General features: G+C 39.2%; 1 protein-coding gene across 2 annotated transcripts in view; it reads left to right on the forward strand.

Moving 5' to 3' along the window:
* The window catches only part of SLC38A1 (solute carrier family 38, member 1), a 90,436-nt gene that overhangs the window by 56,726 nt on the left and 14,814 nt on the right, over window positions 1–18,896 (forward strand). The window contains exons 6-17 of one of the 2 annotated variants that reach the window (XM_011987515.1): window positions 3,925–3,998; window positions 5,433–5,525; window positions 5,816–5,897; window positions 6,889–6,971; window positions 8,461–8,519; window positions 8,638–8,754; window positions 9,964–10,043; window positions 12,157–12,257; window positions 14,593–14,711; window positions 15,279–15,420; window positions 15,522–15,619; window positions 17,043–17,591. In XM_011987515.1, coding sequence (XP_011842905.1) covers window positions 3,925–3,998; window positions 5,433–5,525; window positions 5,816–5,897; window positions 6,889–6,971; window positions 8,461–8,519; window positions 8,638–8,754; window positions 9,964–10,043; window positions 12,157–12,257; window positions 14,593–14,711; window positions 15,279–15,420; window positions 15,522–15,619; window positions 17,043–17,192 — 1,198 coding nt within the window. In that variant the 3' untranslated portion in view covers window positions 17,193–17,591. Of the gene's footprint in view, window positions 1–3,924; window positions 3,999–5,432; window positions 5,526–5,815; window positions 5,898–6,888; window positions 6,972–8,460; window positions 8,520–8,637; window positions 8,755–9,963; window positions 10,044–12,156; window positions 12,258–14,592; window positions 14,712–15,278; window positions 15,421–15,521; window positions 15,620–17,042; window positions 17,592–18,896 lie in introns of those variants that run through there. The other variant, XM_011987525.1, reaches the window with a different exon arrangement.

The raw sequence follows: 18,896 nt of genomic DNA on the forward strand, positions 1-18,896 counted from the left end.
CATCACAAGATGAACAGTTCAAAGAATTAAAGATGTTTGAGTTAAAGAGCACAATCTTAAAATGAGCACCCTCAGGACTGTTAGGTAGGAGAGGTGTTAAATTTCAAGTAGATTCAAATAGGTCCAGAAGGTAAAATGAGGACCTAAGGATAGAAGCAGCAACAGTGATTTCAGCTGAGCCTCAGTTCCAGGCACAGAACTTTTCAGAAACAGAGTGGGTTGCATAATACGTCTCCTTTTAAAAGACACTTTGTAGACCTGGATGCCTGTGTGTTGGCATGGAGTATAAGGGTTTCCTGTCCTGGGTGAAAACGCTGTGCCGGACTAGGTCCTCTCTGAAAGTCTCTCCCTGCTTTAGGAGTCTAAAATTCTAAGTTTCTTCTCAGGAGACTCAAAAATCTACTAGAATGTCCTGCACCACATCTTTCATAATGTTGCTGACACAAAGACTCTTGAAGGTTCCTGACCACATTCTTCGCAATTCTAACTGTCTTGCCACCCCTTCCCCATGACCCATGTACAGTTACATGCTCTAGATCTTCCCCTCAAAGATGAACATAAGTCTGAAATATCAACACCTTGGCAGCCCTATTATCAATCACTGAGCTGTAGTCCCCATGTAAGTACACCTTTTTTAGCAACCGATTTTTGTCCCAGCCATATTAATACTTGTGGTCGGTGGTTAACAATGTTGAAGCTTAAATTACATCCAGATGAAATTTTTAAAAGGAATCACTTGTGTTCCTCTATGTTAGCACAGGAATCTCAGCATGTGTTTCTCTTCCAGGATACCATAATTATATGTACAGATATCTACCTGGACAATTAGGGGCATAATCATGCTCTAAACAGAAGTGTTCAAACAAGTCAATGCGTTCTGTCCAGTTATTCCTCTTTCATCTTTCTCTTAGGTGTCATGGTTTCTGTGTCTCAAGACATCTATGATTTGATTTTTCTAACCCTTTCTAGGATCTATTAGAGTCAACTAGACAATATAGTCCTTCTTTCTAAGAATCTGAACAAGGAGGCAAACTTTCTAAATTTTAATCCTATTAATGCCAGATTCTGGTATAGGCTAAAGTATTCTTAGAATTTTACTTTTACACTTTGCCTCTTAGTGATCTGATAGAAAAGGGGGTTTTGCTTTATAGTAGTTTTCAGTCTTTGAAGAGAAGATCTACATTTGGGAAAGGACTAAGAAGAGAGTCTTTGCAGATCAGACAGTTAAAGGCAAAACTGTCAGACTCTGAGTACTCTGAGGTGCAATGTTATGTCTCTTAAACATGGGAGGGGGTTGTTTGCATCACTGTGGGAGCACCTCATTCTGTTGTGTTTAAGTGGGGTGAGGAAGATAAGTGAACACTACTAAACTCTTCCCTAATCAATACTTTTCTCCCACTTGAAAAGGGGGTATAGCAGTTTATGGTGCTTAAAGGGCCAGATGCCACAAGCATCATCTACAAAGAGATTCAACACATAGATTGTGTTAAGACACAGCCATGTGCAAGAACCATGTGGTTGCCGGGGCTACTGACTGAGGGAACACAGCAAATGTTTCCTTAGAATGTTTCTTTTGCTAATAAATACGGAGTTCTCCAGGGTGAGGGCCTTTTGTAAATCATTAGGTAAATATTCATAACTATCCCCTCCTGCTAGGCACATAGATAGTTCCTACAAGGTCATACTCTTTATACATTAGCCTTGAGCCCATGGGAAAATCCCTTTGGTCACCTTTGGTCCCAGCAGAGTAGACCCAATAGGGCACATGGTCACTCTCGAATAGCATCTGGCTCATCCTAAGATGTCACTCATTTTATCCCCGCTAGGAAGCCTGCGCTCTTCTGTGCCACACGGAAATCCTCTAGGGCCTGTCACATGTTCATGTAGAAGTGGCTACTTAGTGTTGTGTCCCTGAAAACACAAATGAACTCTGCAAGAAACCCAAAGCTTGCTTCTTTGACATAAATATTGCTTATCTTACTTGATGGAAAAAAAAAATCATGCCACAATTAGGTCCTGTATCTTACTCTGTGACACAGCATATCAAATCCTGTTCCATTATGTATCTCAGAACTACTGAGTTGGTTAATAAATGCTTGCTCTCCATTTCTCACATCCCTCAACCTGAAGAGATAATAAGTGACCTACCCTCTTAATCAGTGTATTAGTCAATTTTCATGCTCCTGATAAAGACATTCCTGAGACTGGGTAATTTATAAAGAAAAAGAAGTTTAACAGACTCACAGTTCCACGTGGCTGAGCAGGCCTCACAATTATGGCAGAAGGCTAACGGCACATCTTACTTGCCCACAGATGAGAGAGAATTGAGAGACAAGCAAAAGGGGTTTCCCCTTATTAAAAAAAAAACCATTAGATCTTGTGAAGCTTATTCACTACCACAAGAACAGTATGGGGGAACTGCCCCGATGATTCAATCATCTTCCACCGGGAAATATGGGAGCTACAATTCAAGATGAGATTTGGGTGGGGACACAGCCAAACCATATCAATCAGCCTCCTCACTCAAGGATTTTAGGGAAATAAGTCCAGATCTGAATGCACTTCCTTACCAATCATATCTTAACTTAAATTCCCCTTTATTGGCAGATCAGCTGGGCCTTTACCCAAAGTGTTAGGTCTTTTGTTCTTTCTCCTAGTGTTTGTTTTGCCTCTGCTGAGCTCTGCCCCTCATTTGCTTGCTGGCCAGTTTCTGGCAGTTCATCTGTTCTGCTGCTGACCATTCTGTACACCCGGTTTATCTCCTCATGGCTGCCTCCTATGTGGGAGAAACAAAACGCAGTAGGATCATAGACAGCTGAGGAGCAGTCATTCTGCCTGGGGCCAGGGAAGGCGACTGAGGGGTTGGCATATGAGCTGGGGCCTAGAGCAGCCTTCAACAGGTGTGCTGGGAGGGGGAAGGGCCAGGTGGAAGCAGCCCACGCAGAGCGAACGGCGTGATGTGCCAAGTGCCTCTCAACAGCACTTGGTGGAAAAATAATTGCTTTTAATGACTCAAACGTAGAGTCAATTGCAGTAATGTATTGTTCTAGGGATATATTTTCCCACATCAGGAAGTGAGTGGTTTCATTTGGGGACTGGATTTTTTTTCTTCTTTTTTAATAAATAGGCTTTATTTTCAATTATCATGTCTGTTTTAACCAAATGTTTCAGAAATCATCTATATAATCTCCCATATCATTTTAACTGCACTTTTTCTTGAGAAGCATTTGATAATGAGCCAGATGTACTAAAACAAAAACATGAGTTCATCATTCAAAAAAGTCTTTTCATTATACTTGATTGTCAAATTTTCCCACTAGTTAGCAAGGGGTGCTTATTCATCTAAGAGGAACCAGGTGCAAAAAAAGTAAATTACATTATTAGCCCAATATATAGATGTTAAAATAGCCATGAAGTAATAGATGAACAGAATCCTAGACATCATTTGGCTTGTATCTTTATATTATGGGCAAGGAATCCAGAGATGGGAAATGTTAAGCAAGTTGCCCAAAGTCAGGTGGTCATTCTCCTAAGGTCACTGCCAGCCTTTCCCTTTGCTCCTCCCACCCCCCATTCTCACACTTTCTCACCCGGATGTAACAGAGAGTGCAACATAGACTACAAAAGCTTTCTTTCATAATGTTGTTTTAAAGTCATCTCAACTGAAATGCTCCCAGAGAGCTGTTTGGGCTTTGAATTACATGAAGAATTTGAACTGTTACTCAGATTCTAATGAGCACTTCTTTATTTGGTAGGACATTTTTATTGAGGATTTTAAAACAGGGATGACTAATAGGTTCCAAAATTTGGATACTATTAACAAATTGTGTTAACCATACAAATAAATCTTTGCCCTTCTAAACTGTAATGTCAGAATATATTCTTTTCTAGTTATTACAACAAGATTTATTTTCTTTGCCTTAGGGTTCTTTTGACTTCAGTGACATTGCTGTCTATATATTCAATAAACCTCCTACTGATCTGTTCAAAAGAAACAGGTAAGCTGAGGACATGTTTGATTTTGTTAAAACCAGGGTGAATTATTTTTATGGTGACATTATGGAGCAAATGATCTTCTCTCTCTGTACAGCAATTTGATTATTAAAAAGAACGACTACTTTGACCTAGAGTGATTAGAAGACCTATGGGAGTATTTATCTAGACAAACAGTTGCAGCAAAATATAAATTAAATTGTCATGGACAATGAGGAAATAATGTTGTCACTTAAAAAGTGAACCCTCAATTATATACCTGTTTTTCTAGTTTAAAATGACTTCATTTTAAAAGCTTCAGTTTTTCCTTAGGTCTTTATAAATCCAGAACAAAGATTCCATGTTTTTATATTATAGCTTCCAAGGTTTTAAAAGTAAGCAGACCTTTCATTCTCTTGTGCATATTCCAAGCAGAAAATTTTACTCCTGAGGCAATGTGGGAGTGAGCAAGCTATGAAGAGACTTCAAGTACTCTGGGCAGTATAATACCTGAAGTGTTTATTTTCTATTTCTGGGACACTGAATTATGTTTGTAATTCTTTGACTTTTACATTAGCTAACACCACACTGGCCAGCTATTATTATATATACATGACTCCATTTAACTGGAACATTTTATAACAAATTGAGGAGCTAACCATTGTCTAGTTTAAACACCAGTCTTATGAGAAATTAAACAAAGGTTTAATTATAGCCTGCCCTATATTGCTCTCCATGAACCTTTTGAAAATATGAACTGAACAGTTATAAAGAAATAAAACACTTTTTAAAAAGTGAATACTTTAGAATTTTAGTATTTATTGAGATGAGCTAGTTGAACATTTTCAAATTTTGCTACAGACAAATTATGCTTTTGACAGATTAGTCTTCCACTCTCTTTTATGAGTTGCACATATTTGAACTGCATTTTATGAATGATTAGATTTTGTATGTAATGGTTATTAAAATGTGTCTAAGCTTGTTATTACATTTAGAACACGGAGGCATTGATGGGATGTTATTAAGATAATTCCTTATTAGCCTAGTCAGTCATTAATTCAAAAGGAATCTTTTGTTTCAACTATTAGGATCTTTTTAAATCAAATATGTGTTTTAATGGTATGTACCAGACCTGAAGACAAAGATCACAGAAGGAATTTCCCCTTTGTAAGGTAGAGGTAGTTAAAAATAAGCCTTATGACCTAATAGGTTAATTGTAATGCTCTGGTAGCCAGCTTGAAAAAGGAGAAATGATGGTTGCGTCTCACATTTTAAAATGTCAAGAGTTTGTTTTGTAATGAGGATATCTTAAACCCTGCAAAGCCAAAATGACTATTTGTGTGAGTTTGAGAAAGGCACACAGTAACTTGGGGAACTGTCAGTAGAATGACAAAATCTTGACTATTTTAACTTTCTGAACCCTGTCATTTCTTGTGTTCTCAAATTTGATTTTTAAATAGGCTGCATGGTATATGAAAAGCTCGGGGAACAAGTCTTTGGCACCACCGGGAAGTTCGTAATCTTTGGAGCCACCTCTCTACAGAACACTGGAGGTAAAAAGAACATGCTTTTCTATACATAACTTGAAACTAATTCTGGTGGCTAAGCGGCCGCATGAATTTTAACATAATTCAAGCAGTTATCATCCTCATTGCTAAAATGGCACAGGGAAAGTAAAGCAGACAGCAGTCACTTATTTAAAGCCACAAATCCTGCTAGAGTAGCTGAAGTTGCCTTTGTGTCTTATTGACGGTTGGTCTAAGAACGGGCTGATAACTTTTTATATAGCTTGCAACGTAAGCCTTCGTATCTTCTTTCTAAAAATGTTCTCATTTTCCTTCAGCAATGCTGAGCTACCTCTTCATCGTAAAAAACGAACTACCCTCTGCCATAAAGTTTCTCATGGGAAAGGAAGAGACATTTTCGTAAGTTATAGACCATTTTTTAAATGATATAACTAAAATGTTTTTAATTTAAATATGGGCAAATCAAAATTCTTGCTTTATGAATATTGCAGAAAGTTTTTCCTAGGCTGGTTTTTGTTTGTTTGTTGTTTCAACAATAAATTTCTTTGGGGCTATATAAATGAAAAATGTAGAAGAGTCATTTGAATATGAACATTTGAAAAGTAGATTTGTCTGTCATGCTGTGAGTGGTAGATACTGCATTTTCCCAAGAGCTTGAAATCTATATCTAGTTTCGGTGAAATAGAACAGATATGGAATATTTTTAACACAAAAGTGGAACATGAAAAAAAAAAATTAAGACCCTAGCCTCTTGCTTAAAGAAGGGACATAGTATTTTGGAAGCAAAATTTACATGAGCCAACCTCACTAAGGATGTAGATAACCCTGGAAAATGTTGCAGCTACATTTGGCACAATTGTGTTTTGACTCCCTCTTGTTTAACAGTTCTTGTCAGTCTTAGTTTCTCTGTTTTCTTTCAAGGGAGAATCATAGAAGCCAGAGTTTCTAGTGTTCTCAGGATTCAAGGTCAAATCCAAGGGATCAGGGAGAGAGAAATGCCTACCTGTGGTGACTTGTTTCTCGCTGATACTAGCCCAGCAAAACAAAAAGGAGCTTTCTCTTTAAATAATTGGTAGGACAAGTTGTAATCTGACAGAATACAATGTATGCATTCAGTTTCGAAACCATGTAAATAATTCAAAATAATGCCACATTTAGCCAATGGGAAAAAAAAAACCAACAATATTCCTTCTTCCATTACATGGCAGTGAAGCTGTAGTAAATAAGTAGTGGTTGGGTTAAAGTGTTTGAATAAGATCTGAATAATGATTTTAAAAATTAATGGATATAGTAAAAATTAATAAAAATATATATCATGAAATTTTACACTGGAGGGGGAAAAGTGTCACTTTCTAAAAAAATATAACCTAACCCCTGAAATGTCTTTCAGAGCCTGGTACGTGGATGGCCGAGTTCTGGTGGTGATAGTTACCTTTGGCATAATTCTCCCTCTGTGTCTCTTGAAGAACTTAGGTAAGGACAGATTTTGTTTTTATCATATTCTGCAGTGCCCCAGTGAATCAGAAACTGAGTAAACATGGACAGCATTGCCCTCTGCTTCCCTTCTGCATGCGCTCAAAGATTAAGTGCATGATAAATTGCAAGTATTAATCGGTCCCAACTTTAATATGGGATAAAAACAATAGTCCGTATGTGACCTCCTAAACAATCCCTCTACTGAGCTGTGGAGGGGAGAAGGGAGGTTCTGGGGCCAGGACAGACAGGGCTATTTTCAAAAGTACAACTTATATGCTACTCTGAGAAAAGTCCAAAAAATGGAATTCTCTTCATACGAAGTCTTAACTATCATCATTATTTAGATAAATATATTTTCAAATCTAATATGGAGACAGAAAGCTGCCTAGATTTATACCCACAAGTATTATAAATTTAGAGAGTCTAGCCAGCCTCAATTATTTCTCTTCGAAGTGGGAGAGATAAATCAAAAGTCAGAAATGGTGGATAATCCCCAAGTCATATCCATTTGGCTTTGATCTACTACTTGTTTTTATGCTTGTATTTGAAGACAAGGATGCCTGATGTTAGGGGAATTTCATACATTGAATAATGTGGCCAGACTGCCATCCAGTCAAAAACCTGTAAAATGTATTTACTTTAATTCTGGGCTAATTCAAACAAAAGTTTGGATAAAAGTTCTTCGAACAATAATTATGAGCCTCAGTTTTTTGTTTTGTTTTGGATCAAAATATCAGACCTCTGTAGCTGTTCTGTGAGGTTTATAAATAGATTTTTTTTTTAACTACTTAATTTTCCGGTTTCTGCATCTGTGTTTTCCGTACCTATAGAGGTAGCTCTTTTCAGTTAAGTAGAGAAAAGGTCTTCCCCAGGGTTGAAAATAATGCAGTCCTGAGAGGCTACTTAACTCTACCTTTCTGGAGGTCATGGCGGCAATTGGAGATCACCTAGGCATTCTACGGGGAGCTAGCTAAAGATCCCCAGATACTCAATTTACCACTGGAAATTCGCTTCATCTACTTTCTCTCATCTGGGGAGAAAAGTATTATAACTGACATTCAGTATGCACACAATAAGTGCATAATAAAGAGCTATTGAGGGGATCAAGGAGTAAATGGCTTTGCCCCTAAGAGTCCATCAGAGTCCACCAACACAGACTTACAACAAAAATTGGAAGGCTCTTTTCCGCTGGATTCTGGGAGTCTGTGTTCTCTAGTGTGCAGGGAGAGTTGGAATCAAAACACATAATATAATGTTTTTATTCAGAGCCCCATTTTTTTGCCAAATAAAGTAGCACTGTCAAATAATAAATCTTGTATTCGCTTGGGCATGTATGTTTATTATTGGAGCTCTAAAATATGCTTGAAATAATGCATTGAAATAAATGAGGTGATGACTTTTGAAATAATAACAGTTTATGATGGGTAGCTCCAAAATTTTTAAAAATGGAAAAAAAGAAATAATTTATTTTTTACTTTTTTTAAAGGGTATCTTGGCTATACTAGTGGATTTTCCTTGAGCTGTATGGTTTTTTTCCTAATAGTGGTAAGTGCTGATTGAAATGGCTGGTTTGGTTTTGTGACAGTACAATGGCATGTAATAATTATTCATTATTTGGCTTTACTAAAGTCCATACTGCTTCTACTATACTTCTTAATACCAGGTTATTTACAAGAAATTTCAAATTCCCTGCATTGTTCCAGAGCTAAATTCAACAATAAGTGCTAATTCAACAAATGCTGACATGTGTACGCCAAAATATGTTACCTTCAATTCAAAGGTAAGTTTCCTGATCCTTTGCAGATGAAACGAGCATTTTTATTAAGGGCATTCTATTTCTCATACTTGTAATTGCACTGTTTTGAATGTATTAGTTCTCAAAAGAACACATGGTACCATTGCTTCTAGATTACACATCTATGTAGAGATCCTTGAGAAATATACAAATATTGTATTTTACACTCTCTCTTACCATTAAGCATTCCCTGTCAAAATCCCATTCTGGATAATTGTCTCAGCTTTTCCTGTGTAGAGTGCTAGGTGATGCTTCAAAAACAGATTAGGAACATCCTTTGCCCCCTGGTTCTGGTGATGACAGAAAGGAATACTGCAGACTTCCTCAGCTTGCACAGTTGAAATGTAGATGCCACCACAAACTGACACTTAAAAGACACTCATACTATTAAAATATTGTTGATACCGATGGGAAACAGAGGATTATAGAGTCAGTCAGGCTTGGATTTGAATCCTCAGGCAAGTCACCCAACCTCTTGAGTAAAAATAAGGATTCTATTCTGTATCTTACAAGGTTTTGTTAGAATACGCCTGGCATAGTGCATCAGCAGAGTTAGGGCATAAGATGAGCTAGTTTTCACTTCTTTTTGCATAGGAAGTTAGATTGAGTTTGAGAGTTTCAAAGAGCCTTATCTAAGAAAACTAAATAGATTGGATTCTCTCTCTTTCTCTCTAATTGTAAGGATATAGCCAAAGTAGTGCAATATGAAACAGATTTTCTTTTCAGAGGATATCTTTTAAGTCTGATTCCATGCACCTGATGTAGAGCAAAGAGCAGTAAACTAGAGGTGGGAGTGCTGGGCCAGTCACCTGACCTGTTGGAGGGAGCCAGGAGAACAGCCATAGTCTGCCTACTGCTTGGGATTGCTGTGGGGACCCAGTGAGCTATCCTAGGAAGAGTGCCATGTAACTGGCTCATGCTGTATAAACAGGGGTGTTGTATACCTGGAGTATATAAAATATGCTGTAGGTGAGCCAAATCCGAAGTCCCTCTGTGACAAGTGGCTAATGGCTCTAGCTAGATAAGCTCTCTTAGAAAAGCTGCTTCTATTTTGGAGATCAAAACCCTCCTAATAACCGAATAATCCAGGGATTCTGAAGAGCTGTCAGATGAAAAGAGCTCAGAAATACTGGAGCTGTGTCATTTTTATGGTAAAAGTGTTTTTCCTAATGTCTGTTCTTTTCTCTCAAATAGACCGTGTATGCTTTACCAACCATTGCATTTGCATTTGTCTGCCACCCATCAGTCCTGCCAATTTACAGTGAGCTTAAAGAGTAAGAAATTTGTTTAATTTTTTAATCTTAATCGTTTTACATCTCCTCATTAATAGGCAAGTATGGAATTAAAATAAACAGACTTGTCTAATGAACGTAGGTGGATTCATCACCTAGCTTCAACATTTACTCACATCCTGCCATTCTTAAACAAGCATTGTATTTTAAGAATCAAGAAAGCAAGAAAAATCAGAAACTTGCAGTATTTGGGGGGGGGATCATAAACATAAAAAGTAGCCAACCATGTGGGCTTTTTCATTAATTGGTTTTTCGAATATTGCATCACCGAGGACAGTTTAAGTATTTGTGTTGCTTTCCATTATGTATGCATATTTTGCAAGTGGGTGATAATTTTCAGATTCATCTGTAAACTGCTAAATACATTGTCTCTGATTGCCTGTTGGTTTGGGAGAAAAGGCTGGTAAATCAGACAATAAGACATCAATGTTAAGGCCACAAACTAGGAAAAGAGAATATTGCTGTTCATTTTTAACTATTAAGAAAATTCTATGGATTTATTGATTTATTTTTGATTGCTGGTTTTGAGAAAATTAAGGCCTGCTTATAAACTTCTTCATGTGTTCTCTTTTTAGCCTACGGTTATCAAACATAAACAAAAATAGTCACCATAGCATAATCTTAAAAACTTAGAAAAGATAGACAATATTGGTATTTATTTCCATTTTGAAACAAAGTTGATGTCATTTAGAATTGAATCCACTCATTTTTTTCATATTTAATTGATACATGGCTAAATTTTAAACCATCTACATCTATGTGTATATACATCACTCCTAGTTTGTGATCCTCTATTTGGAGAATTTAAGTGTATCTTTGGCATCTTTTTTTTTTTTCCTGCCACAATATTTTTAATTACGTACAAAGGTCTGACATGTCACCCAGGGACCCATTTCACCCACTGCTCTGTTTGGCTGCCAGTCTTTTGTCTCTCTCTTCAGCAATGGTGAGGTAGATACCCTTTCCTCGGGGAAGAGAAATCCATGATTTGTTGCCCTTGTCTTTGGCATCTTTTAATAGTTCAGCTTTTCGTTATAGTTTTTAATTTTCTCAAGTGTATACGTCTCAATGTTTCTTTACTTTTTTTTTTTTTTGAGACAGAGTCTCACTCTGTCACCCAGACTATAGTGCTATAGTATGATCTCAGCTCACTGCAGTCTTAACTTCCCAGGGTCAAGCAATCCTCCCACCTCAGCCTCTCAGGTAGCTGGAACTACAGGCACATGCCCGCACGCCCAGCTAACTTTTGTATTTTCTGTAGACACAGAGTTTCACCATGTTGCCCAGGCTGGTCTTGAGCTCCTGAGCTCAGATGATCCGCCCGCCTCGTCCTCCCAAAGTGCTGGGATTACAGGCGTGAGCCGCCGCGCCCAGCCTACTTCTCAATTTTTCTTGTTTTCCATACTCCCATGGCATCCCAGCTTCCTTGTTATGACATAATCAAATGTTATGACTATCTGTGGTCTGTTGTTTATTGAATACCAGTCTTGCAGATTAATTGTTTGGGCAGTTAAAGAAACTTAGAGGGTCATCCCAACCCCAGAGTGAACTTGACCTGAGAGATGGAGCCCTTCATCATTCCAGCTGTGATCTCTTGGGCGCTTGGTGCACTGGAGACCTGCAGACTTCCAGGTGCATCCCTGAGGCCACCCAATGGGAAAATCAGAACCTAAAACAGCAGCTTTAGAGACAGAACACCTTAGGTCAAGTTCCAGCTCTGCCGCTAATCTCTGGAGCTAGGAGAACAGCACTGATTTTTTTCTGCATGTTTTCCTTTGTCCAGCTAGTGTGGAGATAATATCAAGGCCAAATATTTAAAAAATGCTGTCTGCCCTTCCGATGAGAACTTGATATTCTTTTAAAAGAATGGGGAAGAACACTTACGGGAGTGTAGTTCCATGAATCTCCGTGGATCAATACCAATTCGGTGTAAGACAGGTTATTTTCAACTGGCATAACTGCCAGGGGTAATTTCAGCTGTTCAGATCTTCCCTAACCTGATAGAGGCAAAGTTAAATTAGTATTCTTCAATGTTAACACTGGCGCTTAAATTCAGTGATATGATCTTTAATTTTTAACATTTATTTGTTTTTAGCCGATCACAGAAAAAAATGCAGATGGTTTCAAACATCTCCTTTTTCGCCATGTTTGTTATGTACTTCCTGACTGCCATTTTTGGCTACTTGACATTCTATGGTAAGTAATTTCTACTGGTACATAAATATAAGTATTTGTAAACAAATTAGTAAAAATCAATGTTGAAATAACTTTTAACATGAAAGGCAAAGAAAGCAACAAAGCTATCCATTGGTTTTTCTAGTTTTTTCTTCTACTTAAAGCAATGGTGATCTTTACATGTTCATGCAGACTGCAGAATAAAATATTTACTAAAACAATATTTATAATTTTTTTTCTCCTAACAGTGTCCTTAAAAGAAATTGCATTTTAGAAGCATGCTAACTTTACTGAGGAAGGTTTAAAACTACATCAGACAAGGCTTTCCTAATTGACACTGCAAATTGGGTCAGATTCCATTAATAGAATGGAGAGACAGAGACAGATGCTGAAAGTGAGAAAGAGCAGAGTGCTACACTCATGACACTCTGAGTTAATTAAAAATGAAACTCCTAATTGTTCATGGAAGTCGGAGCCTTGCAAAGATCTGAAGGAATGATATAGAAAATTTTAAAAAATGAAATCTGAAAAAGGGAACAAGGTTTCATATGTAACCTTTACTGACCCTGAATGAACAGTTTACCGGCTTTTACTGCTTCTTCATCCTCTCCTATTCAAATTATCCTGAAACTTTATTTAATACCTTTCATTATCTTTATAACTGGGGACCTAATTTAAATATATATATATATGTGTTTATATATGTGTGTGTGTGTGTACCTATATATATATGTATATCTGTATGTATTTCACAATCTTCTCTACTAAATAATAATGCTTTGGAACTTTTTATCATAAACACAAATGTCTCAAAATTAAGCACATTTAAAAATTATTAATTCAGCCTGGAGAAAAAGGCTGCTCTGATTATACAGATGTTATTATTATCATTTTCACTAGCAATAGAGAATAGCATTGTCTAATGAATTCATAAATACCATATTTAATTTTTACATAAAAATGGTGTTGCTAAGGTGCCTACAGAGTTTCAGGGCTGCAGTGGGTATAGGGAGAGAGAGGCGGAGAACTTAATGTTAGTTGAAGTCTTACCGTTGTCTTGTTTAAGCTATAATTTTTCTTTGTAAATGCATTATTTTCACATAGAATAGAACATCAAACACTTTTATTACTCTTGGATTAAATAAAAAGGCTTAGCTATTTTTAAGTGGTTAGTTATTTTGAATTAAGGAAATTAGAACTAGTGAGATTCGTATTATAACTTATGGTTCTGTTTTGGAAACTGAGACCAAGCTCTATGGTACAGATTAGCATTTGAATTCCATGCTGAGAACCTTGAGACTGGTGCAGTGAGAAGCCCTTGCAGGAGACAGGAGGGGAAATCATCTCTTGTCAAAAGACTGAGCAGTTTCATACTCTATGTGACTGCCATTCTAGCTTTGTTAGTCTTTAAAATAACACTTTCTGAAATTCTGAGTTGAGAAAAAGTTCAAAGTAGTACATAAGGCCAGGTGTGGTGGCTTGTACCTGTAATCCCAGCATCTTGGGAGGCCTAGGTAGGTGGATAGCTTGAGCCTAGGAGTTCGAGACCAGCCTGGGCAACTTAATGAGACCCCCATCTCTACCAAAAAAAATATATATATACAAAAATTAGCCACACATGGTGGCACACGCCTGTAGTCCCAGCTACTCAGGAGGCTGAGGCAGGAGAATTGCTTGTGCCCGTGAAGCAGAGGTTGCAGTGAGCCAACATGGCACTATGGCAACCACACTGCAGCCTGGGTGAAAGAGCAAAACCCTGTCTCAACACACACACACACACACACACACACACACACACACACAGTAGTACATAAACTAATTTTTTTTTTACAAGAACAATATACATGGAAGAGTGGAATTATTTCCTGATGGTGAAATTTCAGCTAGTGCCTCTGCTGCTTGGCCACTTGAAGTTGACTTAACAAGAGAAGAGTTTGAAACAAGCTCCAAGGTGGCTTGTAGCACCCCCCACCCCACCCCCACCCTCCCTGAGCAAGCCTGTGGTCGTTTGGCATGGTTTGAAGAGTAGAGGGAAAGTCTAGATTAAGAGCAGCTTCGTGCTTCAACTGTATGTTTCATTTTCAAGCCCAGTGTACTCCTAGGTTTAATTTAGTCTAAATTAAGCATTCCCACCCCATGTGGCTTCTTCTAGTGATTATTTTAAATTCCTTTGCTAAGTTGCATATGCACAGTGGAGCATGTCTTACATAGAGATTTTTCTTTCCAACTTAATTGTTTTAATAGACATTTCAAAACATTACTTTACTTGCCCTTTAGTTTACAAATTCTTTGTTGTTCAGAAAAACTGATATACTTTATCTCCCTTTAAAACCCTCTTGCTTTTCCCTCATTTCAGACAACGTGCAGTCAGACCTCCTTCACAAGTATCAGAGTAAAGATGACATTCTTATCCTGACAGTGCGGCTGGCTGTCATTGTTGCTGTGATCCTCACAGTGCCGGTGTTATTTTTCACGGTGAGTAAGGGCCTCGGTGCAATATGAGAAAACCTGAGGTCTCAGCTTTCCTTCTGCCTGCAGCAGCCCGTTGCAGAGAAAGCCTGCCCGAGGTAACTTTCCTCGGTTATTGAATCTGCATCTGGGAAAGATCCCAAGACTCAGTTCAGGCTGTTTGAAAAGCAAGTGGCATTCAGTGCATCAGGGAGCCTCTGATGCAGTGAATCTTCATTCTAATTAATCTGACCCTGTTCCTTACAAAGAAATGACAATAGAATGTTCAAATCTCAGTCAGACATGAAGAGAGAATGTAAAAAATCAGAAATGAACACTCAAGTCTTAGATAAATCAAAGACAGAAATTACACCCCCCGACAAAGGAAAACTCTACTATTCTATAAATAAAAATACTTTCCCTCTTAAGTCAAGCCCCAGAATTTCCAAAACTGTTAAACTATCTATAAATTCACTAGGCATTACAAAACATTTCATGAATTCATGTGCACCAATAAATCAGTTACTCTGTGGAGAAATGTCAGTGTTGGCATGCTGTAGGCATTTACAGAATCTTTGTTTTCTCTTCTTGCAGGTTCGTTCATCTTTATTTGAACTGGCTAAGAAAACAAAGTTTAATTTATGTCGTCATATCGTGGTTACCTGCATACTCTTGGTTGTTATCAACTTGTTGGTGATCTTCATACCCTCCATGAAGGATATTTTTGGAGTCGTAGGTATGGCTTCATGACTTTGTGCTTCTCATTCTACAATAGCTGTTTGGAGGGAAAATTTCACAATAGCAATGCTAAATTTTCTCTTTTTTCTTATTTTATAGGAGTTACATCTGCTAACATGCTTATTTTCATTCTTCCTTCATCTCTTTATTTAAAAATCACAGACCAGGATGGAGATAAAGGAACTCAAAGAATTTGGGTATGTCTCTTGCCAGCCACTCTAACTTTTCTGATTAGTTTTCCATTTAAATTTACAAAATAAATAGTCCACCTTTCTATCAAGACTACTTTCAGTTGCCTTGAAAGGAGGCAGAAGCCCTGTAGCTTTGCTACTTGGGAGAGATTTAAAATATCATATCAGAATCTTCTTCCGTCCCTCCAAATATCTTTTCTGATTTTACTCTTTTTTTGTTTGAGACGGAGTCTCGCTCTGTCACCGAGGCTGGAGTGCAGTGGCATGATCTCAGCTCACTGTAAGTTCCACCTCCCAGGTTCACGCCATTCTCCTGCCTCAGCATCCTGAGTAGCTGGCAACCACCACCATGCCTGGCTAATTTTTTTTTTTTGTATGTTTTTGTAGAGACGGGGTTTCACCATGTTAGCCAGGATGGTCTGCATCTCCTGACCTCGTGATCCGCCCGCCTTGGCCTCCCCCATGGTGGGATTATAGGCATGAGCCACCGTGCCCGGCCCTCTGGTTTTACTCTTATTGTGCCTCAGCTTTTGTTCTGATCCAGGGTATGGCCAGTCAGAAGAATGGACATTCATCCTCCTGTGTCTCTATAGGACAGTGTCTAGTCTTTAGCAAGAGAGGAATTGACGAGGGACTCACAGAGGTTATGCAGTCCACTGTTTCCATATGATTTCTACTCATGTAACTCCTCCCTACAGCCCAGGGAACATGCAATGCCTTAATTAAAATGTCTGAGTTAGCTTAAATAGTCTTTTTATTATTTGACAGATATGCTTTGGAACAACAGACCTGGATTCAAAAACTGCCTTTCTATGTTGGGATCCTTGTTTCCAGGTCTGATGAGGTTCAAGGGCATCTTGAAGGTGGTGCACTTGGAGACAGTGAGGGAAGCAGGGGTGAAGTGGCTGCTACCTGAGTCCCTTCTGGAGCTCCATTTTGCTTGGCCTCAGAGAAGGCTTCCTACTTGCCCTCCCAGCTGGTGAAAGCACTGCAATTGTACCTGTTACCTGAGTCAACAGATCCAGATGAGAAGTGTAGGCAGGAGGGTCATCCCTGTGCATTTAGGAAAAGCAGCACTGATGCTATTAGAGCATCCAGTTCTCCAACATGATCACCCCTGAAACCTTAATTCCCAAATCTTTCCCCTTATTAACCTGTAGGGGCTTAATGAGGACCAAGAGGATGAAGCAGTCACTCTGGCACAATGGGACAGTATATTCAGACTAAATCTGAAAATGGTGGAGGCCTGCTGTCCATGAATTCTGAGCTTCTCCAACCCTGGTTCCATAATAAAACGAGTAGTAGGGTCTGCCAAATGGCTTAGACAAGGGCTCCATCTGTGTAGGGATCACTGGGAGTTAGACTGAACCCAGGATGATATGCCATGTGCAGCCATCTCAACCCCCAATTCGCTCCTCTCCTTCCCTAGCTCTTTCTCCTCCTCCAGTTTCCAGTTCAGCCCTGTTGGCTCTCAGAATGCATCATCCTTCTCCCTGCAGTGCTCTCACTGAACATGCTCAAGCACAAGGAACATGTAATCTTGTGTTCTCTGGATTCTGGATTTAGTAATCTGTATTAGTCTGTTCTCACACTGCTAATAAAGAAATACCTGAGATTGCTTCCAAGATAGCCAAATAGGAACAGCTCCAGTCTGCAGCTCCCAGCAAGATTGTAGAAGATGGGTGATTTCTGCATTTCCAACTGAGGTACCTGGTTCATCTCATTGGGACTGGTTGGACAGTGGGTACAGCCCACGGAGGGCAAACTGAAGCAGGGTGGGGCATCGCCTCACCCAGGAAGCACAAGGGGTCAGCGGATTTCCCTTTCTTAGCCAAGGGAAGCCATGACAGACTATACCTGGAGAAATGGTACACTCCTGACCAAATATTGCACTTTTCCCACAGTCTTAGCAACCAGCAGACCAGGAAATACCCTCCCAGGTCTGGCTCAGTGGGTCCCATGCCAGTGGAGCCTTACTCACTGCTAGCGCAACAGTCTGAGATCGACCTGCGAGGCTGCAGCTTGATCCAGGGGGGAATCCACCATTCCTGAGGCTTGAGTAGCGCACAGTGTAAACAAAGAGGCCGGGAAGCATGAGCTGGATGGAGCCCACTGCTGCTCATCAAGGCCTACTGCCTCTATAGAGTCCACCTCTGGAGACAGAGCAGAGCAGAAAAAAAGGCAGCAGACAGCTTCTGCAGACTTAAATGTCCCTGTCTGACAGCTCTGAAGAGAGCAGTGGTTCTCTCGGCATGGCATTTGAGCTCCAAGAACAGACAGACTGCTGCCGCAAGCAGGTACCTGACTGGGAAACACCTCCCAGCAGGGGCTGACTGACACCTCACACACACAGGTGCCCCGCTGGGACGAAGCTTCCAGAGGAAGGATCAGGCAGCAATATTTGCTGTTTTGCAGCCTTTGCTGGTGATACCCAGGCAAACAGGTTCTGGAGTGCACCTCCAGCAAACCCCAACAAATCTGCAGCTGAGGGGTCTATTAGAAGGAAAACTAACAAAGAGAAAGGAATAGCATCAACATCAACAAAAAGGTCATCCACACCAAAGTCCCATCTACAGGTCACCAACATCAAAGACCAAAGGTAGATAAAACCACAAAGTTGAAGAGAAACCAGAGCAGAAAAGCTGAAAATTCCAAAAAGCAGAGCACCTCTTCTCCTCCAAAGGATCGCAGTTCCTCACCAATAAGGGAACAATACTGAATGAAGAATGAGTTTGACGAGTTGACAGAAGTAGGCTTCAGAAAGTCGGTAATAACAAACTTCTCCAAGCTAAAGGAGGATGTTCTAACCCATTGCAAGGAAGCTAAAAACCATGAAAAAAGATTAGATCAATGGCTAACCAGAATAAACAGTGTAGAGAAGACCTCAGATGACCTGATGAAGCTTAAAACTACAGCACGAGAACATCATGACCCATGCATAAGCTTCAATAGCCGATTTGATCAGGTGGAAGAAAGGGTATCAGTGATTGAAGATCAAATTAATGAAATAAAGCTAGAAGAGAAGTTTAGAGAAAAAAGAGTGAAAAGAAATGAACAAACCCTCCAAGAAATATGGAACTATATGAAAAGACCAAATATACGTTTGATTGGTGTTCCTGAAAGTGACAGCGAGAATAGATCCAAGTTAGAAAACACTCTTCAGGATACTATCCAGGAGAACTTCCCCAACCTAGCAAGGCAGGCCAACATTCAAATTCAGGAAATACAGAGAACACCATGATACTCCTCGAGAAGAGCAACCCCAAGACACATAATTGTCAGA

This window comes from Mandrillus leucophaeus, unplaced genomic scaffold, assembly GCF_000951045.1.
Source record: "Mandrillus leucophaeus isolate KB7577 unplaced genomic scaffold, Mleu.le_1.0 Scaffold1089, whole genome shotgun sequence".
In the NCBI taxonomy this organism is placed as follows: Eukaryota; Metazoa; Chordata; class Mammalia; order Primates; family Cercopithecidae; genus Mandrillus; species Mandrillus leucophaeus.